This window comes from Protomyctophum parallelum (genome assembly GCF_964188405.1).
Source record: "Protomyctophum parallelum genome assembly, chromosome: 15".
Classification (NCBI taxonomy): domain Eukaryota; kingdom Metazoa; phylum Chordata; class Actinopteri; order Myctophiformes; family Myctophidae; genus Protomyctophum; species Protomyctophum parallelum.
In genome coordinates this window covers 40,002,042-40,029,165 of record NC_139710.1, presented here as the reverse complement: position 1 = coordinate 40,029,165, position 27,124 = coordinate 40,002,042, and the positions used below count along the sequence as shown (strand labels likewise).

General features: G+C 43.7%; 1 protein-coding gene across 2 annotated transcripts in view; it reads right to left on the bottom strand.

The window, feature by feature from the left end:
• The window catches only part of lnpep (leucyl/cystinyl aminopeptidase), a 65,412-nt gene that overhangs the window by 36,912 nt on the left and 1,376 nt on the right, over positions 1-27,124 (bottom strand). Inside the window, exons 2-3 of one of the 2 annotated variants that reach the window (XM_083785056.1) lie at positions 2,884-3,017; positions 946-1,148 (exon numbers count right to left, since the gene is read on the bottom strand). In XM_083785056.1, the coding sequence (XP_083641182.1) occupies positions 946-1,148; positions 2,884-3,017 (337 nt within the window). The remainder of the gene's footprint in view (positions 1-945; positions 1,149-2,883; positions 3,018-27,124) is intronic. The other variant, XM_083785057.1, reaches the window with a different exon arrangement.

Below are 27,124 nucleotides of genomic sequence, written 5' to 3'. Positions count from 1 at the left end.
TTGAGGCTGCTGGTTGGATAGGGGCGGGCATATATGTTTACCGTCTTTTTTCCCCACCCGCTGTGGCTCCCTTTGTCCGCTGGAAAGATGATCATCTCGTTTTTATTTGTACTTCATTATCTACAGCACGGCCAGGGCACGCAACACACTGATTATTATTGTATCGGGTCGCTCGTTATTTTTGAGAGAGAGAGAGAGAGAGAGAGAGACTGTTGAACACACACACACACACAGATCAGGGGGATCATCTGCTGCTGCTCCACGTTTTTTTGTGTGGATTTCGGATCTGCAAAATGCACGAAAAAACGCGCTCTATGTGCAAACTCCTCGGCGCGCCTTGGTTATAGCGCTTTGGATTTGCAGCTCCTTGGAAATAAAGAACAGAATGAATTTACATCCGAGCAGTGTATACATGAGTCCAATTTTCGGAAAAATCCGGAATGGTTTTTAAATCGCATCGAGGATTTTCATCCGGATTTAAGTTTTTGTAGGTGGTTACATGACAAAGTTTAATATGATTTAACTTCTATTCGGAATGAAAAGGGGATTTAACTGTCCATGTAAATGTAGCCAGTGTTAATGATACTAAGAATGAAGGCTCTGTTCCATTCTGGTCCAACAGAGTCAGGGTGCTGCTATTGTGCATGTTGGCTCACTGGAAACACTCTGCTACACTCAAAGTGTCCTTGAGTGGGTCTAAAACGTTTGCCAAAAGCATGGAATTGAATGTACAAAGTGCCGATTATTTACGTTTCGGCAAGTACCCTGAAGAAGGCAGTTGTACTGCCGAAACGTCGGTTCCTACTCTGCATCCTAATAAATAATCGTCACTTTGGCTATCAGTGTGTGCGGCCACTCTTTTGTCTTTTTAAGACTTAACTCTTTAGGGATTAATAATCAGGCCATCACAGCATGACAGCCAGGTGCAGAGGAGGAGGTACCCACCTGGGCGGGGACTGCCTGACGTAGGGGGAGGAGCTAGGCCGCTGGGCGGTGCTGCGGTTCATGAAGGACATGCCCAGGAGGCGGGCCGAGGACTCGTAGTCTTCCTCGTCTTCGTCCAGCTCGTTCTCGCCCAGGCCTCGGACCAGCAGCCGAGACGCCCGGGGCTCGTACACCGCCTCGTCGGGGTCCAGGGCCGGGAACGCCTGGAACGGAACGCAACGCAACAACTGGGATTGAGCATGTTATTAACCCATTTTGGTGTTTTAAAGCATTATGTTATAATTTAGCTGTTGAAAAATAGCAGATCTACAAGCTCATAGCGCGGCACTCGGTGCCGTGCTACGAGCTAAGTAGATCTATTTTTTTGAAAAATCGTGAAAATGTGGCGCAAATCTTTGAATATATATTCTTTCAGACTCAAACTCAACTCAAATCTTTCCATCCGGGGGGGGTCCCTGGAACAACATATTTTTGGATGGGGGTCGGCGGTCAATTACAGATATTTTCGGGGGTCCTTGACATGAAAGTATTTGAGAACGACTAGAAACATGGGTTTTTCAGAAAACTGTCAGGCTTTAGAAGACATTTGGAGAATCGTCCTCAGGTCTAAATGGGTTAACTCTGACGCTGATCGTTTTTCAACGTAAACAGTTCTATACGACCCACCATCTCGGATTAAAGTTATAATATCGTCCTTCACCTCAATCTGAGCGCCAATGCCACTAAAGATCGCGTGTGTGCAGAGATTTTGGGATTTTCGATGATGTTAACACCATGTAGCCCTATATGGGGGCCACGGGTGCTAAAAACAGCAACGGACGGTAAATAAAATGCTATTAATTCTGGATTAATAGACATTATAGAAACCCGAGATTTCAAACCCAAACCGGGAAACGAGAAATCCCGGGTTTGGCGCATGGTGACACATGTCAACCCAACTGAGTCTCCAGAAATGCACTTAACTTAACTGTAACAGCTGAGTGTGGTCGAGAGAGTGACAGAGATAGAGCGAGAAAGCGAGACAGAGATATAGAGAGAGAGAAGAAGCGGAGAGTGTGCGTGCGTGCATGCTTGCGTGCAGACAGACAGACAGACAGACAGACAGACAGACAGACAGACAGACAGACAGACAGACAGACAGACAGACAGACAGACAGACAGACAGACAGACAGACAGACAGACAGACAGACAATAATAGATGTACCTACTGTATAGTCTATAGTTTGAGGCTCCTCCAGCGGTGTTACTGTACGAGCTATAAGACCGTCTGGCAAAGCGTTTCAGATTGTCTGCACGTCGATACTCATGGTGCGCATGTGGTTAAAAACAACACTCTCACAGAGACGGCGTTCTCCAGCTAACAAGCTAATTAGAACAGAGAGCTAACCTCTGCTCTTAAGGTGGACTGACTGACTTAGACCTGAGCTCCATTCTACAAAAGTGTCTTCTAAATCCTGACTGAAAAAAAACCTCTTGTTTCTATGTCAGTGGTGCTCAACCTTTTTCATGTCAATGACCCCAAGAACTATCTGTAATTTGGACACCATGGACCCCCATCTGAAAATATGTTGTTCCAGGGACCCCGCAGAAGCAAAGATATGAGTTAAAAACGGAAGAATATATTCAAAGATTTGCGCCACATTTTCGCGTTCTTTCAAAAAATAGCAGACCTACAACCGAGCTTGTAGATCTGGTGGTCGTACTGGGAAGGGATAAAATAATGAATGGTGTGGTGGTCGTACTGGGAAGGGATAAAATAATGAATGGTGTGGTGGTCGTACTGGGAAGGGATAAAATAATGAATGGTGTGGTGGTCGTACTGGGAAGGGATAAAATAATGAATGGTGTGGTGGTCGTACTGGGAAGGGATAAAATAATGAATGGTGTGGTGGTCGTACTGGGAAGGGATAAAATAATGAATGGTGTGGTGGTCGTACTGGGAAGGGATAAAATAATGAATGGTGTGGTGGTCGTACTGGGAAGGCGGTGGAGTCCTTGGCGAGGTCCACAACGTCTGGCTCCTCCTCAAACATGCTGTTCTCGATCATGTTCCTGGGGAGGTTGGCCCGCTCTGCAACGCACGCACACACACACACACACACACACACACACACACACACACACACGCACGCACGCACGCGAACACAAACACTTGTTTTATTTATTTTTTCTTACTTTTAATTTTTATCCCATGGTTTTGTATTATAACCCATATTTCCACCCGGTGCCAATTGCCTATATGCTTGTAATCCTGGGTGCAATGAACACTCCTTCTGCCAACCTGGGGAGAGCCCCGAACTAACTGACCTCATGCTTCCTTCTATGCATGAGGAGGCCACGCTGCTTCATTTCACCTGACAGGGGGGAGTTTCCCCGGCGGACGTAGCGTGTGGAAGGAGGAACACGTTATTCCGACCAGTTCCTTTCCCCTCCATCAGGCGCCCCGGATGGCCAGGGGGAGGTAGTTTAGAGACCAGGATTACTGCATGTTTTATGTGAGGGTACCTACCCTAGGGGACACGGGGAGAACATGTGAGGGTACCTACCCTAGGGGACACGGGGAGAACATGTGAGGGTACCTACCCTAGGGGACACGGGGAGAACATGTGAGGGTACCTACTACCTACCCTATAGGGGACACGGGGAGAACATGTGAGGGTACCTACCCTAGGGGACACGCAGAGAACATGTGAGGGTACCTACCCTATAGGGGACACGGGGAGAACATGTGAGGGTACCTACCCTAGGGGACACGGGGAGAACATGTGAGGGTACCTACCCTATAGGGGACACGGGGAGAACATGTGAGGGTACCTACCCTAGGGGACACGCAGAGAACATGTGAGGGTACCTACCCTATAGGGGACACGGGGAGAACATGTGAGGGTACCTACCCTAGGGGACACGGGGAGAACATGTGAGGGTACCTACCCTAGGGGACACGGGGAGAACATGTGAGGGTACCTACCCTAGGGGACACGGGGAGAACATGTGAGGGTACCTACCCTATAGGGGACACGGGGAGAACATGTGAGGGTACCTACCCTAGGGGACACGGGGAGAACATGTGAGGGTACCTACCCTAGGGGACACGGGGAGAACATGTGAGGGTACCTACCCTAGGGGACACGGGGAGAACATGTGAGGGTACCTACCCTAGGGGACACGGGGAGAACATGTGAGGGTACCTACCCTATAGGGGACACGGGGAGAACATGCAAACTCCATGTGAAGCGACAGGTTGTGAGCTTGTAGATCCAGATTAAAATATGGTTAATTTTGCATCGCAAAATGCAGTTTATAAGGGAAGCAATAAAACTACTGAACTGTACTACTGTACTGTTTTTTATTCTAGTTTATTTTGCTAGTTTTAGTTATAATAATCATTTCTTCTTCTGTTTTCTACATGAATATAACCACATTAAAACCATATAAAATGAAATGGGAGTTAAATGCTGCAATTTGTATTAAAAAAAAAGAGGGAAAAAAAGGCTAAATATGACTCCTAACGTCGTTGAAGTGGGACACATAAAATGTCCCTGGGACTCATCTAAAAGACCATCCCTGCATCCTGGGACTCATCTAAAAGACCATCCCTGCATCCTGGGACTCATCTAAAAGACCATCCCTGCATCCTGGGACTCATCTAAAAGACCATCCCTGCATCCTGGGACTCATCTAAAAGACCATCCCTGCATCCTGGGACTCATCTAAAAGACCACCCCTGCATCCTGGGACTCATTACATTGAAAACCTATTTACATCACTGAGATCACTAGTTTGGCTCTCAGGCAAACAAAAGGTCTAATCTCTCTTTTGGGTGTTGAGATCTAAAGTGTGGGAAGCACTGTTCTCGAGGACAGAAGTGGACGAAGTTCCATCCAAGCTAATTGCTGACAGATCCAATAAGAGAGATGAACACATCATAAAGCAGAAGTGTGAGGCTGAGCACGGGACCACGCTGGCCATCAGACAGTGTTGTTTTCTTCGACTAAAACTAAGACTAAAACATTTCCTCAACTACCTTTTTTCACTGACGAAAACTAAATGGAACCTAAATGAAAACTAAGCTATGATGACTAAAAACTAAGACTAAATGTATTGACAATTTTGTCAACAGCTAAAATGTGACTAGTGGACAAGAGATCCAGTATAAGTCATGATTTTACACTTGGTTGCATGCTGAAAATAGCAGATCTACAAGCTCACAAACTCAGAGTATAAAAATACAACTCTCTCTACAACTCAGAAATAGTAGCCTGAGTAAATAAAACGTTCAGGTAAGTGCTTGTTTGAGACTAGGGGACACAACACCAGATATCTGTCTAAACACCTGAACATGGCCATAGTGTCATGGAATGTAAAATAAGACCTTTACCTAAAGTATTCACTGTTGCTACACTTAAAAATATAAAGTAACAAATGTGAAACCATAGTCATGTTCATAGCTATGTAGGTATTCGGCATAAAAATGGAGTCGTACTTAGTCTTGCGTGTATATAATATATATCCTGTATATATTAATCACTGAGGGTAAAAACAGGATTGAGGCCCGGAGGCTTATTTCCACCGTGGTCCTCTAGAGAACAGAACAGGCACAGCATAATAAAACACAACTACTGTACATATACTGTACAGCAGCAAGCCAAACATAAACAGCTGAGTAACACTTTAACCCATTTAGGCCTGACGTCGAAATTCTGACAGTTTTCTGAAATACCTCATGTTTCTATATCAGTGGTCCTCAATATTTCATGTCAAGGACCCCAAAAATGATATGGAATTTCCCGCCGACCCTCATCTGAAAATATGTTGTTCCAGGGACCCCACCAGAAGCAAATATTTGTGCCACATTTTCACGATTAAAAAAAATAGCAGACCTACAAGCGATATGAGCTTGTAGATCTGCTATTTTTCAATAGCTAAATTATAACATGTTTAAAACACCAAATGGGGTTCAGCCCTTTTCAACCTATCTTCATATAATTGGTCTCCACTAATCATGATAAAATGGCACCATTTTTTCCCTACTCAGTCTGTCTCATAGGACGGCTGTGGGCAGTTCAGAAACCCGTCCACCAGTGACATCATCATTAGGCAGAAATGTTTAGATTTTCATTATCGATGATGTCACTGGTTTCTGAACTGCCCACAGTCCTCATATGAGACACAGACTGAGTAGTAGGAAAGAATTGTGCCATTTTTATCATGATTATTAGTGAAGACCTATTATAATGAAGATAGGTTGAAAATGGTGAAGTGGTCCTTCATCGGAAAATTACCATCATATATTTCATCCATGTTACATCAGAAACCTAGTCGCATTGTAACTCGCTCCAGTGATTGGCTAGGCCTTCTGGTGCCTTTTGCCAACTCTGAACTTGGAAAGGCTGCTTTCAGCATCGTTGCACCTGGTTCTTGGAATCTCTTGCAACAAGAACTTAAACGTAATACCCTGGCATCAACTGGTCATTTTAGGAATTTACTCAACTAGTCCTTACCCGTTGTGAGATATTTGCCCGTGAAGGGTACTGCGCCCCGGGTGCGTTTGTAATTGACTAATAAATTAATTAATAATCATTAATGTGTCAAATCGAAAAAAGGGCTTCGTTACGCCCTCCATATTCATATGGTCAATGCCTGTGTGAAAAGTGGGAGTGATTGGTGCAGGCAGTAAGGAGTTACGGCACTGTTTCTGACAGACACACACACACACACACACACACACACACACGGACACTCAGACATTTGGTTAATTATAGTATGATGATGATGATGATGATGATGATATGATGATAACCATCCATCACCTGTATATGTTGCTGTTTTAACTGATTGCTGAATATATATTAAAAAAATTAATGGATTGTTGTAACTGATTGTTGTTGTATTCATGTTTTTTTATTGTTTGTATGTAATCTCGGCATCATTGTAAATGAGGGGTTCCCTCAATGGCCTCTCCGAGAATTTAAATAAAGGTTGAATGAATAAAGTAACCCTGATACTCTGACATGAGTACCAAAACGTCCATTTGACACTATAGGCTGAACGAATGCAACGGGAGCAAGTCTGACCCAACACCGCAGCAAATCACCAGAAACAGCCGATCTACAAGCATAAATGACAACTGAAGTGTAGATCGGAGATCCATCTGCATCTACGATAAATAAAAATAAGGGGTTACTCAACAAAAGTGCTAGGGTGAGTACTAAAACTTAAGTACTTGTACTAGTACTTGGTCTGTAAGAAATCGGGACAACTCGAGTATAGAGCACCGAAGTCTGACGTCACTTTCAGTAGAGGGCGTCAGTCCCCAGGTTCATGTATTTTTTTAGTTGCATTGAATTCGCCATAGGAGGATTTTTAGATTGCTTCATATAAGAACTGTGTTTGAAAAATAAACATGTCATCCCGGCCGCTTCACTCATATGGATATGAAGAATCAACTGACTGAGAGAAAACGCTAATGTTACTGCTGCTGAATTAGTTAGATTTTCGCTAGAAGCAGACTGTATCATATATGAGTGACTGACTGTTGCAAACGATACAGAGACACCTCCCTGACAATAACGCCGAGACAGCTTGTTTATTTTTGGACCACAACGCTAGTAGACGATATTAAGATCACCCCATGTTATTCTCCATAGAGAAATTACTTCCGTGAACCAGGGGAATCGAAGGTATTGTCAAGGAATTTGGGGTGGTTAAACATAGAAAACACCTCAGGGCAGCTATGTTTAAAACAACAGCTGTTACTATTTGCCTGAAGGCAGTTATTCTGCTCTGTTGTGACACAGCTGTTGTTTACTGTCTATTATAGAACCTTTATTATCTTAGACCTGCGTTTGACTTCTCCACCTGTTAAATCAGTGTTGCCTTAAGACGTTTCCCTTGGTTAGGGGTAGGGGAGGTGGAGACTAAGTTCAGTATATGAAGGCTCTCGCTCTAATGTATGTTGTGACACACGGCTGGTTTTTCCATACATGTCATCCTGTACTACTGGTATACATTGACTGTAAGTGTGTGTTTCCTTGCGGTACCTCAATTATATCACTCAAGCTTTAAAACGTTTCTCTGCCTCAATTGATTTGTCTCTTCTCTTTACTGAATTGAGTTCCCAATACAGATTTGCATGGACATTTTGGAGGTCCGACCGCGTTGATTCCGGATTGCTGGCTTGCTGACTGTGGAAGGAGTTTGGCTACGTGGAGAAGGGTGCCCCTTGGCCAGGCGGTTTTTAGGAAATCGAGGTGAGCATTGTGCGCCCTTTGTGGGGAAAACCTGGCAGCCTTCTCTGTTTAGCCAAAATTTCTGTGGTACATTGTCTTGTAGAAGTGCAGTCTGTTTCGGGAATTCGTGGGAGACAATTTGTTGGGTTCATTAGTGTTTTGAAGGTTTGGTGATACTTTGTTTGTGTTGTATTGTGTTGTTGTAGGCCGTCCACAAAACGAAGGGGAGGGTACATGTGTATTGCTCCTTATAAAGTGACAGAGGGGTATTTATTGCCTGCTGCTGGTCAAAATAGGTTGGGAGACTGTTTAAATGGTATTCCCAGACCTTGAGTGGATGGTCTGACAAAAGGGAGATAAGAATCTTGCCTTCGTAGCTACTACAAGAAAAGGGGAGTTGATCTCTGCCTTATGGATCCTTTGCTAAAAAAGCATAAAAACAAAGCGCTATTTTTTTTTAGAGAGAAACGTACGTGAGTGAATGGTTTGTCTGTGACAACGGATTAAGTCCTGAGTGTTGACATTGTGTGGTCTGCCTGTGTGTGTGTGTGTATGTATGAAGGCAGGCAGTGTGAGAGAAAAAAAATAGAACAGAGAAGAAAGAAGAAGTGAGTGTGAGAGAGTGGTGTAATTGCATTTTTACCTTGACATTATATTGGGTGTGATGACATTATAAAATATCCTATTATAGATATTGGTTCTGTGTCATATGTGGAGTCAAAGTAATATTGACGAAAAAGTGTGCCTCTAATAGTTAGATCTATTAACTACATTATAAATTTATTTTATATGTAGGGACAAAGTATTCTTTATGAAAAAGTGACTACGGAAATACTTCATATGGTCAGTTTGAGTGTCTGAATTAGGTTATTTTATTTTTTCTTTCTCCTTTTATTTGTTTGTTGTGTGAGAATGGGTTCTGCTAACTCAAGAAAAGGGGCCCCGACTACTGGCCCTGCTAAGATTATGTGTGAGAAGTTTGGGGTTAAATCGGTTGAATTTCTGCCAAAGTGGCACAAGGAGTTAGGATTTCCTCAAAATGGGAGTTTCAGTAACGCATTACTCCGTTCCCTGAGAAAGAACATGGCACAGAAATATGAAGCAAAAATTGAAAAAGGGAAAATATCTGCTTCTGCTGAATTGAATGCCAAATGGGCCAAGCAGTTGACCATTCTTAAACAGTGGGAGAATGAGGCTATTTCAAGAAAGCGTGTTGAAGTAATGACTACGAATGTGAAAGTTTTTGTTGCTTTGAGCACTGATGAGGCACTCATCACCATTCAAAATGTGTGGCCTAAGGCCCTTGTCGATGGAATAACGGGGACAGATCACTATACAACCCCATTCTGTGATTATGTGACGGATTTCGATCCAACATTTCCACAGAATGGGTCGTTCGATAAAGCTCATAATTTGTTGTTGAGAGAATTAATTACTCCACCCCACACATCGGGACCATCCAATTGGGATTATGCATATATGCGAGAGTGTGTCGGAGTCTGGGATATTATTGGTCGAAAGGTTAATCATACGAATGGGATTATTAAATCTCGTCCAAAAGTTACTATGGTTTCTGTCCATACTGTGGATGACCTGTTAGATTGTCCCCCGGGGCCACAGCAGGTTGTGCTTGTTCCCGTGCCAGCAATCCCACTTGCACCGGCACTCCCTGCTGTGCTCCCAGGCGTAGGCCTTGGTGACATCCCTGTGGGGGGGTCATTGAGACAAGCACCAGCTGGGAGTACACAATCTCCTCAGCTGCTGCCCCAAGCCTCAGGGGGGGGTCAGCCGGGGTCACCTCCTCAGTATGGAGAGATATGGTCTGAGCTTGTTGGAAGCCAGGAGGATAAATATACATCTCCGATTAGCACTCCACGTGGGGGTGCTCCGATTTATTCAAGAGGATTCTATTCCCCTAGCGGGTCTTCCAGTGTGACTAGATCTGGCCTCCCATACCAGTCCACTATGGACAGCAGTATCTCCGCACCCATGATTGAGTGTCCGAATGGTGCTGGAGGCATCCAGAGGGTTTATAGGCCATGGAAGGTGACTGAATTACAGGCAATAATTGGCTCATTGCCAGACCAAAAAAACAATGGGAAAACATTTGCAAATGCTTTAAGGAAAATGGTGTTGCAATGCAGCCCTACGGCAGGAGAACTAGAGCATGTTTGCATTACTAAAATGGGGTTGCTGTGGGCTGAGGTTAAGCCAGCCAATTGGGTGTCAACTGTAGAATGGTCAGTCGACGCAGTATCTGCATATCAGATACAGCTAGCCGATCTGATAACTGCGTTTGAGACTAAGTTCAAACCCGTTATAAACATGACAATGGTTAACTCATGTGCACAGAAAGCAGGGGAAGCATTTGATTGTTATTTTGCTAGGAAGTTGCCTATTTTCAATTCACACAGCGGCAATGAACAGCCCACTGACACCACAGCTGATTCTCCCTGGGAGAGACAGTTTGTGCAGACCCTGGTGGATGGATTGCTGCCTGAAGTAAAGACGATTTTTGTGAGACATTGTGTTGCCTGGCAGAGCGCCAGATTGGATGAGGTGAAAAAGTACTGTGTCCATGCTGATGCAGTGATCCAAGAGGAGAAGAGCCTGCAGGTAAAAAAATCTAAAGCCACTTCTGAGAGGCTTCAAATGGCACAGTTGGACTATTATGCTCCAGAATCCAGAGGCAGGTCAGCCAATAGGGCTCGATCTGCTAGTCGTGGCCGCGGCAGAGGGAGAGGAAGAGGCAGAGGTGGTTATAGGTACAATGATGGCTTATGTTGGACTTGCCATAAACCAGGCCACCAGGCAAAGGATTGTACTGTTGAAATCTACGAGGAAGAATATGAGCAAACAAGAACGCGTCCTCCAGCTTCACATGTGTCTGTGACGCAGCCGCAGCAAGATTGACTAGGCTCCCCAAACGACAATGACATATTACAGGGGCCGAGTGAGCATGTGCAAGTTGGCACAAGCGGTCCTGACAAAGGTGATATTTTTTATCTTTCACCTCGCTATTTGAAATACAAGTCTACTGATCTGCCATTATTCAAGATAACTGTCCATGGGGTTGTGTATGACATGTTGGCAGACACAGGAGCCACGGATTCATCACTAAGGACAATGTCTGATGGGTTCCGATTGTCAGAAAGGGAAAAGACTTGTGTGGGGGTAACTGGCACGCCGCTCACATGTAAAATGACTCAGCCTTGTCCCGTGACATGTGAAGATTTTGGGATTTCAGATTTGCAGCATTCATTTGTCATAGTCCCGGAGTGTCCTGTGAATTTAGCAGGCAGAGACCTGCTATGTGCACTAGGTTTAACCATTGTCTGTACTGAAAAGGGATTGGTTTTGAAGAAATCGGATTTGATTGATAATTTATCGACCAGTATGTTATCACATTCTCCGACAACGCCAGTTTATTCATACTGTTGGAAAGTTGATGTATCTCCAGTTACTCAGAAATTACATGATTTTGTAAAAAGTCACGGTACTGCGAACCTTGTGAAAAATGATCTCCGCACTTACGAGTGTGTAGCTCATGAGTCACAGGATGTCATGAGTGAGCAGTTTGAGAATGTATGGAATGAACAGCATGAAAATGAGCAATTATGTGGTAAAAGTGTCTTGGTCACAGGGGAGTTTATTGTTTTATTGGTGGAGTTGACTGAAAAGCAGAACGAAATGTATGGCCGGGCAGGTGTCCCTCACATTGTGTTGGCAAAATCACCTACGTTCTCCCAGCAGGAGATTGACATGTTGTTACAGGAGCCAGAGGGTGTGGGGGAGGCAGGCCACCATCCATTTCATTGCCTGTTGGCTGTCCATAAAGTGGTGAGATTAGAATCAGACCCATTTGCTTCCAGTATCACACACACGTTTGTGTGCAAAGATAAGGAAATGCATCCCGCTCTAAAAGGGGTTCCAAAGGAATTGTGGGCCACTCATAAATATGATGTGGGTCTAATAAAAGATGCCACCCCATTAGTGGTTATTCCTAAGTCTGATTACAGGCCCAATAAGAAACAATATCCGCTTCGACCTGATGCTGAAATCGGAATGACACCCATTATTGAGCAACTCCTAACGGATCAAATTATAGTTCCAGCCCCAACTTCTCCAGTAAATAGTCCTCTCTTACCGGTGAAAAAGGCCGATGGCCGTACATGGAGGCCTGTACATGATTTGCGTGCAATAAATGAAGCGGTGTTTGCCCGAGCATCTGTAGTACCAAATCCAGTAACAATTTTGAATGTTATTCCCAGTGATTCATGCTGGTTTAGTGTAGTGGATTTGAGTAACGCATTTTTTAGCGTGCCTGTTGAACCAGCATCCCAATTTTGGTTCACATTTACTTTTAAAGGGAAAAAGTATAAATGGACTCGTCTTCCACAGGGTTTCACAGAGAGCCCGTCAGTGTTCACTGCGGCATTGCAGGAAAGTTTAGCAGGGTTTGTATTCCCTGGCAGCAGTATATTAATTTCCTTTGTGGATGATATCCTAATTTGCTCTCCATCTGAGGAGGTCTGCATTTTAGATACGAATGCCTTGTTGAAATATCTTGCATCGCAAGGGCATAAGGCATCATTGGATAAAGCCCAGCTCGTGCAAGAAGAAGTGCGATATTTGGGTCATACAATTTCAAAAAATAGCCGGGCTATAAGTAATGATAGAATACAAGCAGTATTGTCAATACCTAAACCTGTGACTAAAAGGCAGCTCCTTGGTTTTTTGGGATGTACTGGATTTTGTAGACAATGGATATGTGAGTATGCAAGATTAGCTCAGCCATTGTCTGACATAGTGCATGGGACTGGACTGGCTGCAAATGACTGTTTGACTTGGACCCCTGAGGGTATGGAATCCTTTAGAAAATTAAAGGAGGCTCTAGCCTCAGCCCCTGCATTGGGTATTCCTGATTTGACGAAAGAATTCACTTTAGCAGTTGATGTGAAAGATGGATTCTATAGTGCTGTATTGTTACAGCGACATGGTGACAGATTGAAACCAGTTGCATATTATTCAAAGCAGCTGTCAGCGGTGGTGAGAGGTCTGCCTTTGTGTGCCAGGGCGGTGGCAGCAACAGCGGTGGCTGTGCAGGCTTCTTCATCTGTGGTGGCGTATAGACAACTGACTGTCTTGGTACCACATGCAGTAGCTGCTATTCTGTTGCAAGCTAAAACTGCTCATCTAACTCCAGCTTCCACTTTGCATTACTATAACATTTTGAGTTTACCAAATGTTATTCTGAAAAGGTGTAATGTATTGAACCCTGCTACTTTTCTTCCTACGGAGGAGGACGGGGAGCCACATGACTGTATGGCAGTAATATCTGAGGCAGTGACCCCCAGACCTGACTTGTCTACCACGCCTCTCCTAAACCCAGAGCTGATTTATTATGTGGATGGCTCAGCCAAGAGGGTGAACGGAATAGGAGCAGTTGGTTACGCTGTAGTCAGTGATTATGATTTGGTTGAATCTGCAAGGCTACCGTCACACCTGTCCGCCCAAGCAGCAGAGCTATTCGCGCTCACAAGAGCTTGTGTCCTAGCAAAAGGGAAATCAGTAAATATCTATACAGACTCCCGGTATGCTTTTGGTGTGGTTCATGATTATGGGACTTTGTGGAGAAATAGGGGATTTCTCACTTCCCAGGGGGCGAAAATTCAACATCATCTCCTTGTTAACAACCTCTTAGAAGCTGTTCTGCTTCCATCTCAGGTGTCTGTCTGTAGGTGTCCAGCTCATGGTAGGGTTGTGGATGCAGTATCAGAGGGAAATTGGTTTGCAGACTCTATGGCAAAACAGGCAGCAGAGTCTAAGACAGGCGCACTGCAGATGTTTCTTGATTCCGCTGGGAAAGCGGCAGTGTCACAGCCGGATGTGGTTTTTGACCCACGGATGTCTTTGACGGAGATTCAATCTTTGGCTCTGTCCGGTGAGAAATCAGCTTGGAGGAAACATGGTGGGTGTGGCCCAGATGGAATCTGGAGGGGGCCGCATCAAAGACCTTACTTGCCTAAACGGCTGTTCTCCTACATGGCGAAAATGGCACATGGACTGGATCATGTCTCAAAACAAGGTATGATTAATCTTTTAGCTCAGACCTGGGACAGCATCGGATTCACCACCACTGCGGAGAACTACTGCAGAAAGTGCCTAGTGTGCGCTCAACATAACGTGGGTAAGTCACAAAAAACAATACAATCTGCTTTTCCAACACCTAGCTGCCCATTTGAACATGTCATGATGGATTATATTGAGCTAACTCCTGCTAGAGGATATAAGTACTGCCTTGTGGTAGTTGATCTTTTTTCCAAATGGATTGAGGCATTCCCATGCAGACATGCAGATGCAAAGACCACAGCTAAGCATCTATTACAAGATGTTATCTCACGTCATGGGATTCCTTTAAAGTTGTCTTCGGATAACGGAAGCCACTTTGTTAACAAAACAATATCATATATGGCAGAGAAAGCTGGAATTGATTTAAGGCAGCATTGTGCATGGCATCCGCAGAGTGCAGGTGCTGTAGAGAGGGCTAACGCCGTTCTTAAAAATAAACTTGAGAAAATGATGGAAGAGACAGAATTGGATTGGGTATCTTGCCTCCCCTTGGCATTAATGTATATGAGAGGTAGACAGCACTCCACCATAAAGCTTTCACCACATGAAGTGTTGACAGGTAGAGTTATGTCTATAGGGCAGAATCTGTATACTGGTGGCCCTACAGATATTGTGGCTGTTGACGAGGCTATAGTAGCTTATTGTAAGCAATTGAATCTCATTGTGAATTCTCTTTCTATGCAGGTGAAAGCGGCGCTTCCGACGCCCTTAGCGAAAGGTGAGAGAACGCATCCGTTCTGGCCTGGCGATTGGATATTCGTGAAAGACTTCAGGAGGCGGCATTGGAATTCTCCAAGGTGGAGAGGGCCATTTGAAGTGCTGTTGACTACACCCACAGCAGTAAAAGTGAAGGAGAGAGTGACGTGGATTCACGCTTCGCATTGCAAGAAGGCTCCAACACCGCAAGATGATGTGGTCGCGGGGAGCGGTGCAGTCAGCGCTGCTGCTGATACCAGTGCTAGTGATGATGTGGATGCTGCAGCTCCATGAAAGTGAGGATGGCTCTGTCACGCCGAGGCAGCAGCGTGACATTCATCACCCCAACTTGGCAATGTCAATGACACTGAGTTTCGCAGTCGAGATGAATTATAGCGATTGCTGGATCTGTCAACATTTGCCTACAAGTGTGGCTGCGCCTTTGTGGATGTCCATTCCGCTTACACGAGAGGAATTGTTGTTTTATAATTGGCAAGATGTAGATGTTAACACTGTTCTATGGAAATTTAACCCTACAGAGAAGTTGCCCAAAGGAGGAAAGATGCCCAATACACCTAATCTATTTGCCCACACATATCAACGTGTAAAAAATAATGTCATTTTCCGGTCTTCATCTACATGTAAGACTATGCCCATTTTGCAGGCCGAAGATGTAAAATACTGCTTCACTACAATACAGCCCAGCAGCGGTAATAGTGTGCTTATAGGTAAGAGTTCTTGTGACAGTGATACTACAATGATAATAGATCTCAGCAATCCTTCCAACTTACCAGAAAAGATTTATGCTGTATGTGGGGCAAAAGCTTACACACGTCTTCCGGCTAATAGTCAAGGATTGTGTTATTTGGCTCATGTTATTCCAATGATTAGGAGAGTAAATATAACAGAAATCCAATCTTTATATTCCCAACACATGAGAAAAGCTATTACTCGTAAGAAGAGGTCACTTTCCTGGTGGCAAAGGGTCCTGGGGGTAGTGATTCCTAGCTATGGAGTGTACAATACGCAAGCGGAGCTTACAGCTCTATCAACTGTCTTAGAGAAGCACATGAATGCATCCGATGACGCCGTATCAGCTTTGGCGACTGAAGTAAATTAAATAAAAACTATAACCTTGCAGAATCGCATGGTTTTGGACGTAATTTTAGCCAGCAAAGGAGGAACTTGTCGGGTTATTGGAACGGAATGTTGCAGTTATGTGTCAGACCCGTCAAAAGCTATTGCTAGACTGCACAATGATACTTTGGCAGGTGTGCAAGAATTACACAAAATCCATGGTGGTGTGGTTTGGGGATTTTTCGAAGGATGGTTCGGTGGTGTGGGGAATACGTGGACGCGTATACTAGTTTTAATTGTCATGACGGTGTTTGTATTCCTGCTTGTGATTTGTGTTATCTCTGCGTGTATTAAAGCAGTAATGTCAAGGATTGTGGGTCCCGCTTCTGTAGTAATGCTCCAGTTGGAAGTCCCAGTGGTGCGAGGGTGGGTTCCTCCCTTCTGGGAAGATGATATTGTTTAATTCTATGTGTGTTTTTTTTTTTCCTTGGGGTTTCGTGGGATGTTTGTGCCTGAATACCTGTGTATTCTGATGTGTTTTATTGTATATACTATGTTGTTGATTTTATGATTTTATCATGTCGTACGCCATGTGGTGGTCGTTTTCTCTTATGAGATAGGCCGGTGTAGGAATTTTCCCAGAATGTTACGAGATAATGTTATGATAAGGGGTTTTTCGCCTACCCGTACGATATGAGTGAGTGTTTTAAAGTTTAAAAAGGGGGGTATTGTCAAGGAATTTGGGGTGGTTAAACATAGAAAACACCTCAGGGCAGCTATGTTTAAAACAACAGCTGTTACTATTTGCCTGAAGGCAGTTATTCTGCTCTGTTGTGACACAGCTGTTGTTTACTGTCTATTATAGAACCTTTATTATCTTAGACCTGCGTTTGACTTCTCCACCTGTTAAATCAGTGTTGCCTTAAGACGTTTCCCTTGGTTAGGGGTAGGGGAGGTGGAGACTAAGTTCAGTATATGAAGGCTCTCGCTCTAATGTATGTTGTGACACACGGCTGGTTTTTCCATACATGTCATCCTGTACTACTGGTATACATTGACTGTAAGTGTGTGTTTCCTTGCGGTACCTCAATTATATCACTCAAGCTTTAAAACGTTTCTCTGCCTCAATTGATTTGTCTCTTCTCTTTACTGAATTGAGTTCCCAATACAGATTTGCATGGACAGATGAGCGAGTTACGTCAGGACTTCGGTGCTCTATGAACTGTCAGAGGCCGGAAAGTTTTGCCACTCAGTAGGCGTTCCTGCATGACTTCCTGGTATGGTGATGATGATGGTCATAGATAAAGAAAGCTAGATGGCTCACCCGCACTCTGGCCATAATGGAGAGCGACGTTGCTACGTGGCGGCCATCTTACCTCGGGGCAGCATAACATTGTGTCTATGAGGCATGTACTTTTAAATGTAATTTGTTATACACGTCAGAGACGTCCGCATACTTATATGCTTTTATACGACGTTCATGTAAAAAACAAAAGTAAGCCGATAAGCGTCCCGAATCAGAGCCACGTTGACAACGTTTGTAATAAACCAACCCGTTTGGAGTTATGACTGTTTTTGTTTGAGATGCCTACAGAACATATTGTACTGTAGGCAGCCCCTCAGCAAGATGGCCACCGTCAGAGACTCCGGCCTTGAGCCATCTAGCCTTTATATATGTCTATGATGATGGTGACGCGCATAGCCATTACTGTATTAGCCTTCATGTACAGTATATCATCATCATCATCATCATCATCATCAGAAGCCTCATCCTGTCTTGTGACTTCCATAACAGCAGAAAGAAACCTCCGCAACCTTCCACATTTCATCCCACACACACACAATTACAGAATGTTAAATTGTTAATTCGGCCAAATTCAATCATGGCTAAGCAGGAAAAACGCCTCGCGGTGCAACTTGTGTCTCTCTGCCACAGACTACACGCTGGAGTTCCATTCATAGGCCTACTGGAACGCACACAAAGAGCGCCCAGTGTGAGCGTGTAATTGAGTCTGTGTGTGTGTGTGTGTGTGTGTGTGTGTGTGTGTGTGTGTGGGGGCGCGCATGCGTGCGTGTGTGTGTGTCTCTGTTTGTGTCTGTGTGTGAGCGTGTAATTGAGTCTGTGTGTGCGTGCGTGCGTACGTGCGTGACTCTGTGTCTCTGTGTGTGTGCGACTGTGCGTGTATGTGTGTGTGTGTGTGTGTGTGTGTGTGTGTGTGTGTGTGTGTGTGTGTGTCTGTGTGTGTGTGTGTGTGTGTGTGTGTGTGTGTGTGTGTGTGTGTGTGTGTGTGTGTGTGTGTGTGTGTGTGTGTGTGTGCGTGTGTGAGCGTGTAATTGGGTAATGGGTTTAGAAGTGCAGGAACACAGACAGAGGAGACACAGTGAAGTCACAGGACACAGCGTCACACACATGTACTGTTCACCACTTTTCACTTCGTCGTCCACAGAAACTAATGGCGGAAATGTTCGTCATCTACCGTGTCTGCGTCCACTATGCTCCCAGAATCGGCCACAAATGTGTGATCGATAAGCTCACAACAGGTTGTGAATGATGACGTGAAACATTTTGAATATGCATACTATAGTTTCGGATGGGTGAGTGTCGGTTAGGGCGCAAATCCACAGGTTCATGTACTTAAAAAAAAAAAAATCATCCAGGCCCATATGGACATCAACTGCTACTGAATTAGTTACATTTTCACTAGAAACATACTATATATCATATACTGTATGAGTGACTGACTGTCGCAAACGACACAGAGACGCCTCCTTGACAATAACGCAGAGACAGCTTGTTATGGATCACAATGCTTATAGTAGACAAAGATCACCCCATGTATTCACCATGAGAAATGACTTCCGTGAACCAGGGGAATCGAGAGGACGAGCGAGTGACGTCAGGACTTCGGCGCGCCATTAATTTGGGGGTCCTCCTCCAGAAAGTAAAAACAATAACAAGTGTTGAATTGAACCAGTCAATTTTTCCTATTATTTTATAATTTACTAAGTAAAGGTAGGTAAGTGAGCATGACCTTGGGGCCAAACTAGAACATGACTTGTACTGTACTTGCCTGTCGGGCAAATGTCCTTAAGGCTCATTCATAGTCTGGATTTTCGGTGGTTCATGTCAAGGACCTAGAACTACCCCAATCTCAAAATATGTTGTTCCAGGGGAAACTCCTGAAGCAAATACTGGAGTTAACCCATTTTAAGCATTATGTTATACTTTATCTCTCTGAATCTGACATACAGCGGAAGTGAAAAAGAAAAGAAAACACCCAAACCACAACAGCAGCAAACACAGAAAAGCCCAAAGCTTAACTGCTGATAGTGCACACTTCCTGTTTTCACCAGACAACCGCATGCTCTTGTAATGTAGTGTGTGTGTGTGTGTGTGTGTGTGTGTGTGTGTGTGTGTGTGTGTGTGTGTGTGTGTGTGTGTGTGTGTGTGTGTGTGTGTGTGTTCTTCTAATGTCCCATAACTCTCCACATAAACACGTCACATCACATCAAGTTCGTCAACAAACCGCAGCCTGTGACTCAGGTCACACCAGGTGAAAAGGAAAACCACAGAGAGAGAGAGAGAGAGAGAGAGAGAGAGAGAGAGAGAGAGAGAGAGAGAGAGAGAGAGAGGACAGGTGTAAACAACCTGGAGAATTAACAATCTTAACCCATTTAGACCTGATGACGATTCTACAAAATGTCTTCTAAATCCTGACAGTTTTCTGAAAAACCCTATGGGCTGTATTTTGCGTGTCTTAAGTACCAGGTCTTATTCCCTAACTTGAGTAAACTAAAGACCTGGAGGCGTGATCCAGGGCTCGAGATTAACGGCGTCCCGACGTCCCGGGGACTGTAAAATATCTATTTGGGACGTAAATGGATCTCATTCGGGACGGTTTCGGGACGAGAGGAGTTTTTACACTGAAAATGCGCATTTCGTGTGCAGCGATGAGCAGCATGAGAATTTTCCGTGCCGTCAGAGTCAGACAGTTGACAACAGCAACAACAACGCACACACTACATTCACCCAACGGAATCATAGGAATTATATTGCTTTTGCCCCGTGGATGGGACATTTAGATTGAAAAACTATCGGTTGGAAGCTTGGATAAAACCATGGTTGTGTGCCACAGAAAGGTTCCATATGGACATGGGGCTACACTACATCACCAACGTTTAACGTTAGCTTCCATGCTAGGCTTGCTAGCTGGCATCGACATTAAATAATATGTTGGTATATATCCTCTGAAGCAACAGATGTTTTCTAATGCTCAGATTGTTCTGGAATTGCTGCCCCAACACTGTGGAATGCACACCCCAAAACGCTCTCATTACACAGTTTCTATTGATTGTATTTATTATTATTATTATTATATTGATCCTTCGTCTTAGTATTCCCCCTAATGAAGTTGTTTTTATTTGTTTTCTCATGCCAACCATGTAATAGACATTTGAATATTCATATACCTGCATTGCTGCACGTTATCTGTTGGTCTTGATCAAGTAGCCTACACCAAAGTTTAATAAGCTACTGTAGTCACTATTCATTGATTCACTGGTAGGCTACACCAAAATAACAAAATCCATTTGAAAATAAATATCACTGTTCTCAGGTCGAATATTGATATGCGATTAAAATATGATTAATTTAGATTAATTACAAAGCCTAAGATTAATTCGATTAACATTTTTAACCAAGCCCTATTTTTCATCTGGGAGCATTTTGACTAAATCAGTGTATCTACAGAAGAAACATGAAGCCAAACAAATAATGTACTGTCTGCATGTATTCAATACAGTACATTATTTGTTTGGCTTAATTGTATTTCTATTACAATAGGAATACAGTTATTAATTTCACAATTTGAGTGGTGCTTTTTTGTACTTTTTTTCCCCCCGGGACGGAATACATTTACTTCGGGACGGTTCAAATTGTATTTTGGGACGGTTCCGGGACGGTGGTGAAAAAAGTTAGTCTGGAGCCCTGTTGATCAATGCTCTTTGGCCACTCAGAATAGCCAAATGGCATTGATCACGCCTCCAGGTCTTTAGTTAAGTTAGGGAATAAGACCTGCAAATAGGTATGTTTCTATGTCAGTGGTTCTCAAACATTTTCACGTCAAGGACCCCCAAAATGATCTGTACCCCATATGAAATTCCAGGGACCCCCCAGATGCAAAGATTTGAGTTAAAAAAATTCGCTCTGAAAGAATATATTCACGATTTTTCTAAATAGCAGACCTACAAGCTCATAGCGCGGCACCGAGTGCCGCGCTATGAGCTTGTATCTGCAATTGTTCAATAGCTAGATTATAACATAATGCTTAAAACACCCGAAATGGGTTAAAGTATACATTTCACTGTGTATACAATACATACTGTATCATATCACTAGGGTTGTTACAATGATTACATAAATGTGAAATCCCTGCGTTTTCAACAGGCGGTCCGCAGAAAAGCAGTACAACTTTTACTTTTACTACGGGGGAAAGAAAAGCATAGAGCACCGAAGTCTGAAGTCAATATCGGTAGAGGGCGCAAATCCACAGATACTTTTTATTTGCATTATAATCCCCATAAGGGGATTTTAGACCGCATCATATAAGAACTGTGTTTGAAAAATAAACATGTCATCCCGGCCGTTTCACTCATATGGATATGAAGAATCAACTGACTGAGAGAAAACGCTATTGTTACTGCTGCTGAATTAGTTACATTTTCGCTAGAAACAGACTGTATCATATATGAGTGACTGACTGTCGCAAACGATACAGAGACACCTCCCTGACAATATTGCAGAGACAGCTTGTTTATTATTGGACCACAATGCTTTATATGAGATGATTTTAAGATGAGCCCATGTTATCCTCCATAGAGAAATTACTTCCGTGAACCAGGGGATGAGCGAGTGACATCAGGACTTCGGCGCTCTACTGTGTTAAACGTAAATAGTCGATGCATTCAAGTGATATCCCTGCTCTTTCCTGGCAATACAATGCTACGACAACTAGATTTCTGTGTCCAGCTCATGAGCCTGTGGTTTTTACGGCTCTAGCAGTGATTCTCAACCCGTTTTATTTCAATGAACTCCAGTTTGACATGCATTAGTCTACGGACCCCCATTTAATGGCATTTCTATCTCTGGGACCCCCAATTTATATTGTAAAATCAATGTTAATTTAACTCTGAGAGAGTGAGAGTGTACAAATTTGTACACTTTCAGAGTTACAGACCCATAAGGGTCCATTTGGTTCCTAACTATGTTTTTGCTGGGGACCCCCTGGAACTCCCTCAAGGACCCCTGGGTTTTTCAACGAACATTTTTCGTCTTAGTTTTAGTCGACGAAATCAACACTGTTGGGAAACAGTGCTCTAAGGGGGAACAACAGCATGCCTTGTGTTTGTTCTAATAACTCCACACACAGTCATAAACGCCCAACCACACAGGCAGAGATTAAAATAGGGTGCATGTTGCATCCCAAACCGCAGTTTATAGTTAAACAACGTTTTTTTTATTCTAGTTTATTTTTCTAGCTTCAGTTATAATAATCATTTCTTCTTCTGTTTTCTACATATTTATATTTTCTATATAACCACATTATAACCATATAAAATGAAATGGGAGTTAAATGCTGCAATTTGTAAAAATGGCAAAATATGACTCCTATAACGTCGTTGAAGTGGGACTGCATCCCGGGACTCATTACATTGAAACCTATATTTACATCACTGCACAGGCTATATAAATATATTTGTTCTAATAACTCCACAGCAGCCATAAACGCAGGTTATTATATAAAGATATTTGTTCTAATAACTCCACAGCAGTCATAAACGCACAACAACCACACAGGCTATTATATAAAGCAGCTGGCACATGTCAAAAAGGCTCTGCCTTCAGTCCCATATCAACAGAGAGAGAGAGGCCTTATCTGTCTCACACGCACACACGCACGCACGCACGCACCGCACTGCAAGCACGCACCAGGTTAGCAGCCCTCCTATATCAAACGCACAAGCCTAACAGTTGTGCAAACAAACACTGCTTGCTTCTGTGTATAATATAATATAATAACCTTCACTTCCAGTACAGGAGCAGAGCACACGGTCTGGGGGTGTGGACAGTACTATATTGGTAAATGAAATATAATTATACGAGGCTATTTATGGAAAGATAGAAGAGCATACGTCTAAAAGCCGTTAATCCATTCTGAACGGGAACCCCTTTTGGTGTTTTAAGCATTATGTTATACTTTAGCTATTGAAAAATAGCAGCTCTACAAGCTCATAGCGCGGCACCGAGTGAGGCGAGGGGATTACTTTTAGCATGTGCATCATCAGCCAAATGCTGGTAGATTTGGCCTGTAACACATTGGTTGGGAATACCAACCTATATATGGCTGTAAAACCCATTCATCTCTGTTTCAGAGATTAAAATAGGGTGAAATTTGCATCCCAAAACGCAGTTTATAGTTAAGGGACGCAATATAACAATATAACAACAAGGGGTGGTCTTTTAGATGAGTCCCAGGGACATTCTATGAGTCCCACTTCAACGACGTTAGGAGTCATATTTTGCCATTTTTACAAATTGCAGCATTTAACTCCCATTTATTTTTATACGGTTATAATGTCGTTATATTCATGTAAAAAATAGAAGAAATTATTATAACTAAAGCTAGCGAAATAAACTAGAATAAAAAAAACATTTGCGTCCCTTAAATATATGCAAAATGCACCCTATTTTAATCTCTGCTAGTGTGATGACGGTTATAAGACATTGAACATTGTGTCCTGGTTGGTCTGTTGCCAAATGGGCAGCATACTGTTTAATAGTAAAGACCCTTTTTTTAATCAAAATGGGTGCTGTTTGGATCAACACGTGATATGTATGGCATCTGGCATTTTCGTTTATAATATAATGCAATTTCCGGGTCATGGGTAGGATATGGCCGACTTCCAAGGATTAAACAACCACCAGAAATATAAACAAGCTTCAAATTACATGTCACAAAAATGCACATAAGCCTCTTCACTTTACAGGACATGCACGCACGCACGCACTCACACCATTTTCTTTCCACTCCTATGCCACCAAAATGTGGAATGGCCTAGTACCAACAGTCATTAAGACATGCGAATCCCTTGACTCCTTCAACACTGCTCTCAAAAGGGCACCCACGGACGGCTGCAATAAAAAAGCTGACCCCCTTAAAAGTCTGAATCCCCCACCTACCCCTTTTCCCCCTCACTGAATGTTTCTTTAACCTTTTTACATCCTCTATGATGATTTCCTGTTTTGACTATAATAGTTGTGTATATTCATACGTACGTCTCTAAATGTTTTGATGAATTGAAAATGGTGGGCCCTATTGTAAACAAGTGTGATGCTTTATGGTTTCGTCCACTCACAGTTAACAGTTATTGTATTGAGTTGTATTTGTAACTAAAAATACATCGCATGGATGCACCTGGGACGTATCCTCAGTGATGTATCCTGAGGTCAAAGGGGTTTCGGGCCTACCAACATCCTACCCCTAACTCAGGCGACCCAGCCGGGGTTTATCAAATCCCAATTTACGTCCCAGTAGCTACCCTCGATCAGTCCATCAGGGAATGAGCAAGGCCACACAATCCGTTGCTCCGGAACTACTCTACCAGGACTGGGAGAAACAAATTCTGGCACATGGAAGGACTAGGCTCTGTGGGTTGACTCCTGTCCGGGCCCCCCCTACGTCTCACCAGGTCCACTCCTGCTCTCACCAAGCCCAGGACATGTGCGTTGCACCAGACTCCCAGCACCAGGCACTTCATTCAGGAGTGGTGGATTATAATGGCCCTCCTAAAGTAGCCTGGCTAATAAGCCAGACTCAAATCACACTGTCGTGTGGTATTTGAGTCTGGATATGCTGTGTATGGATCTTGTTTCCCAGGGGGGCGGGTTCAAACATTTTCTCTTTGACGCAATTGGTCAGAGCTACTGTCAGTCAAAGGTCTCAAGCATTGAACGTCACTGTACCAAAGCCTGCTCATATTGCATACCGTGTCCCGATTGGCCACACCAGTTCTCTGGTGTAGGAAATGGGTGTACAATTGAGCCTCTCCAGACCGTAATCCGCTGGCAGGCAATTTTTGAGTGGTGCAACCACTCCTACATCCAGCAACGTCCGTGTACCTAGGTAGGTACCTGTATGTGTACCTGTATGTATAAGTGAGCACGGGTATGTTACTTATTTATACCAGTAGGGGGCACCAGAGTACAGAGAAGAAATTGGACGATACAAATTGGAATGATACAGAGAACCAATAGACGGGAGTTGCACCACTCGGTTCACACTGGTGTGATTTTTTTTTGCCAACGGCTGATTCGGTCTGGCTTATTAGCCAGGCTACTCCTAAAGACCTCACCGAGGTTTGCTGGGGCGCTAACCAATACTGCTCACCCGGGTGCCGTCTACATTCCAGCTGTCACCCGTCTCTCCGGTGGTCACCAGACTATACCCGGTTGTCACATAGTCTATTCCTATGAGTCACTATAAATAGAATAACTATAACTTGAAATGTACTGTAATTCTGCAAACTGTTAATAAATCAAACAATGAAAAAAGCAGAGGTTGATAATTAAAATACGTGGTAACTCCGCATATGTATTAACTGCCATTGCATCCTCAACTGTACTGTGTTAGTGTACAATAGTCATTGAATGCCCCGTTTATAAAAAGGGGGGGGGGGGGGGGATCTGCTGTCCCTTTCAATTGAACAAATTAATAACATTTTCTAAAATATTTCTTATCCCACGATTTTGCAACCCATTTTGTGTCAATTATCTCATCATGTAATACTGGGCCCTATGCTTCCTCTGCCAACACGGACAGCCTCATGGCAGCCTCATGCTGCCTTCTATGCATGAGGAGTCCAAGCTGCTTCTTTTCACCTGACAGGGGGGAATTTCGACCAGTTCATTTCCCCTCCATCAGGCGCCTCAGCTGGCCAGGGGGAGGCAGTTTACAGACCAGGATTACTGCATGTTTGTGTGAGGGTACCTACCCTAGGGGAAACAGGGAGAACATGTGGGGGTACCTACTCTAGGGGACACGGGGAGAACATGCAAACTCCACACAGAAAGGCCCTTTTGCCAACCCCGCCTCAGGTATGGGCACTGATGACACGGAGGAGGGAGCACGCCCCCAGTGCCCACAGTGTCCCCAGCGGGAATCGAACCCAGGACCTTCTAGCTGTGAGGCGACATCACTAGTACCAACTGTGCCACCGTGCCCCCACAAATGAATAACTTATGTCAGTACTGTGCACTGTCGACAAATTAATGGAACCTGTTGCGGCGGTTTAAAGGCTGCCGCGAGGAGCTAAACATGAGAGTAAATAGACGCTTGTATGACGCGCACGCAATGAATCCAGGTCCATTCCAGTTGTAAGTTTGACCATTTATTCAGTCACCACACGTATTGAGTCACAACAGTTCCCAGGCTTTTAGCTATAACTGAACGAGGTTGTTACGGTGATAAAAGGTGCGTTTGATACGGTCAACAGAAATGTCTTCTCCCACGCTCACCTCCTCTCTCTATCCAACTTCCCTCACCCAAGAGACAGGTAACGCCATGAAAATAGAGTGACAGCGCCCCAGCCCCGGTGACACGCCCACTACCTGTGCAGTGCCCATTAAAGTGACATACCTTACGTCAATCATAATAGCACATTAGAATGCAAACACATTACGGCTCCTACAGAACCTAATGGACCTGTAAGGTTTCATTACCAAATTTCACTAGTGTAATGGTTTAAAGTAACCAGGGAGTTCCAGGTGGTCCCCATCCGACCAAATGGACCCTTATTAGATCTTTAACTCATGAGTGTAAGATGAAACGTCCTCAAGAAGAGTTAAAGTATTGTTAAAGATCTGCATTACTTCATCTACAAGAAGTCTATACACAAATTAGAGAATGTAGAAGAACAATAATGTTATTTTTGATCAACGTTTGCCTGTTATCTCTCCTAAATGGTACCAACATCAATACAGCATGGA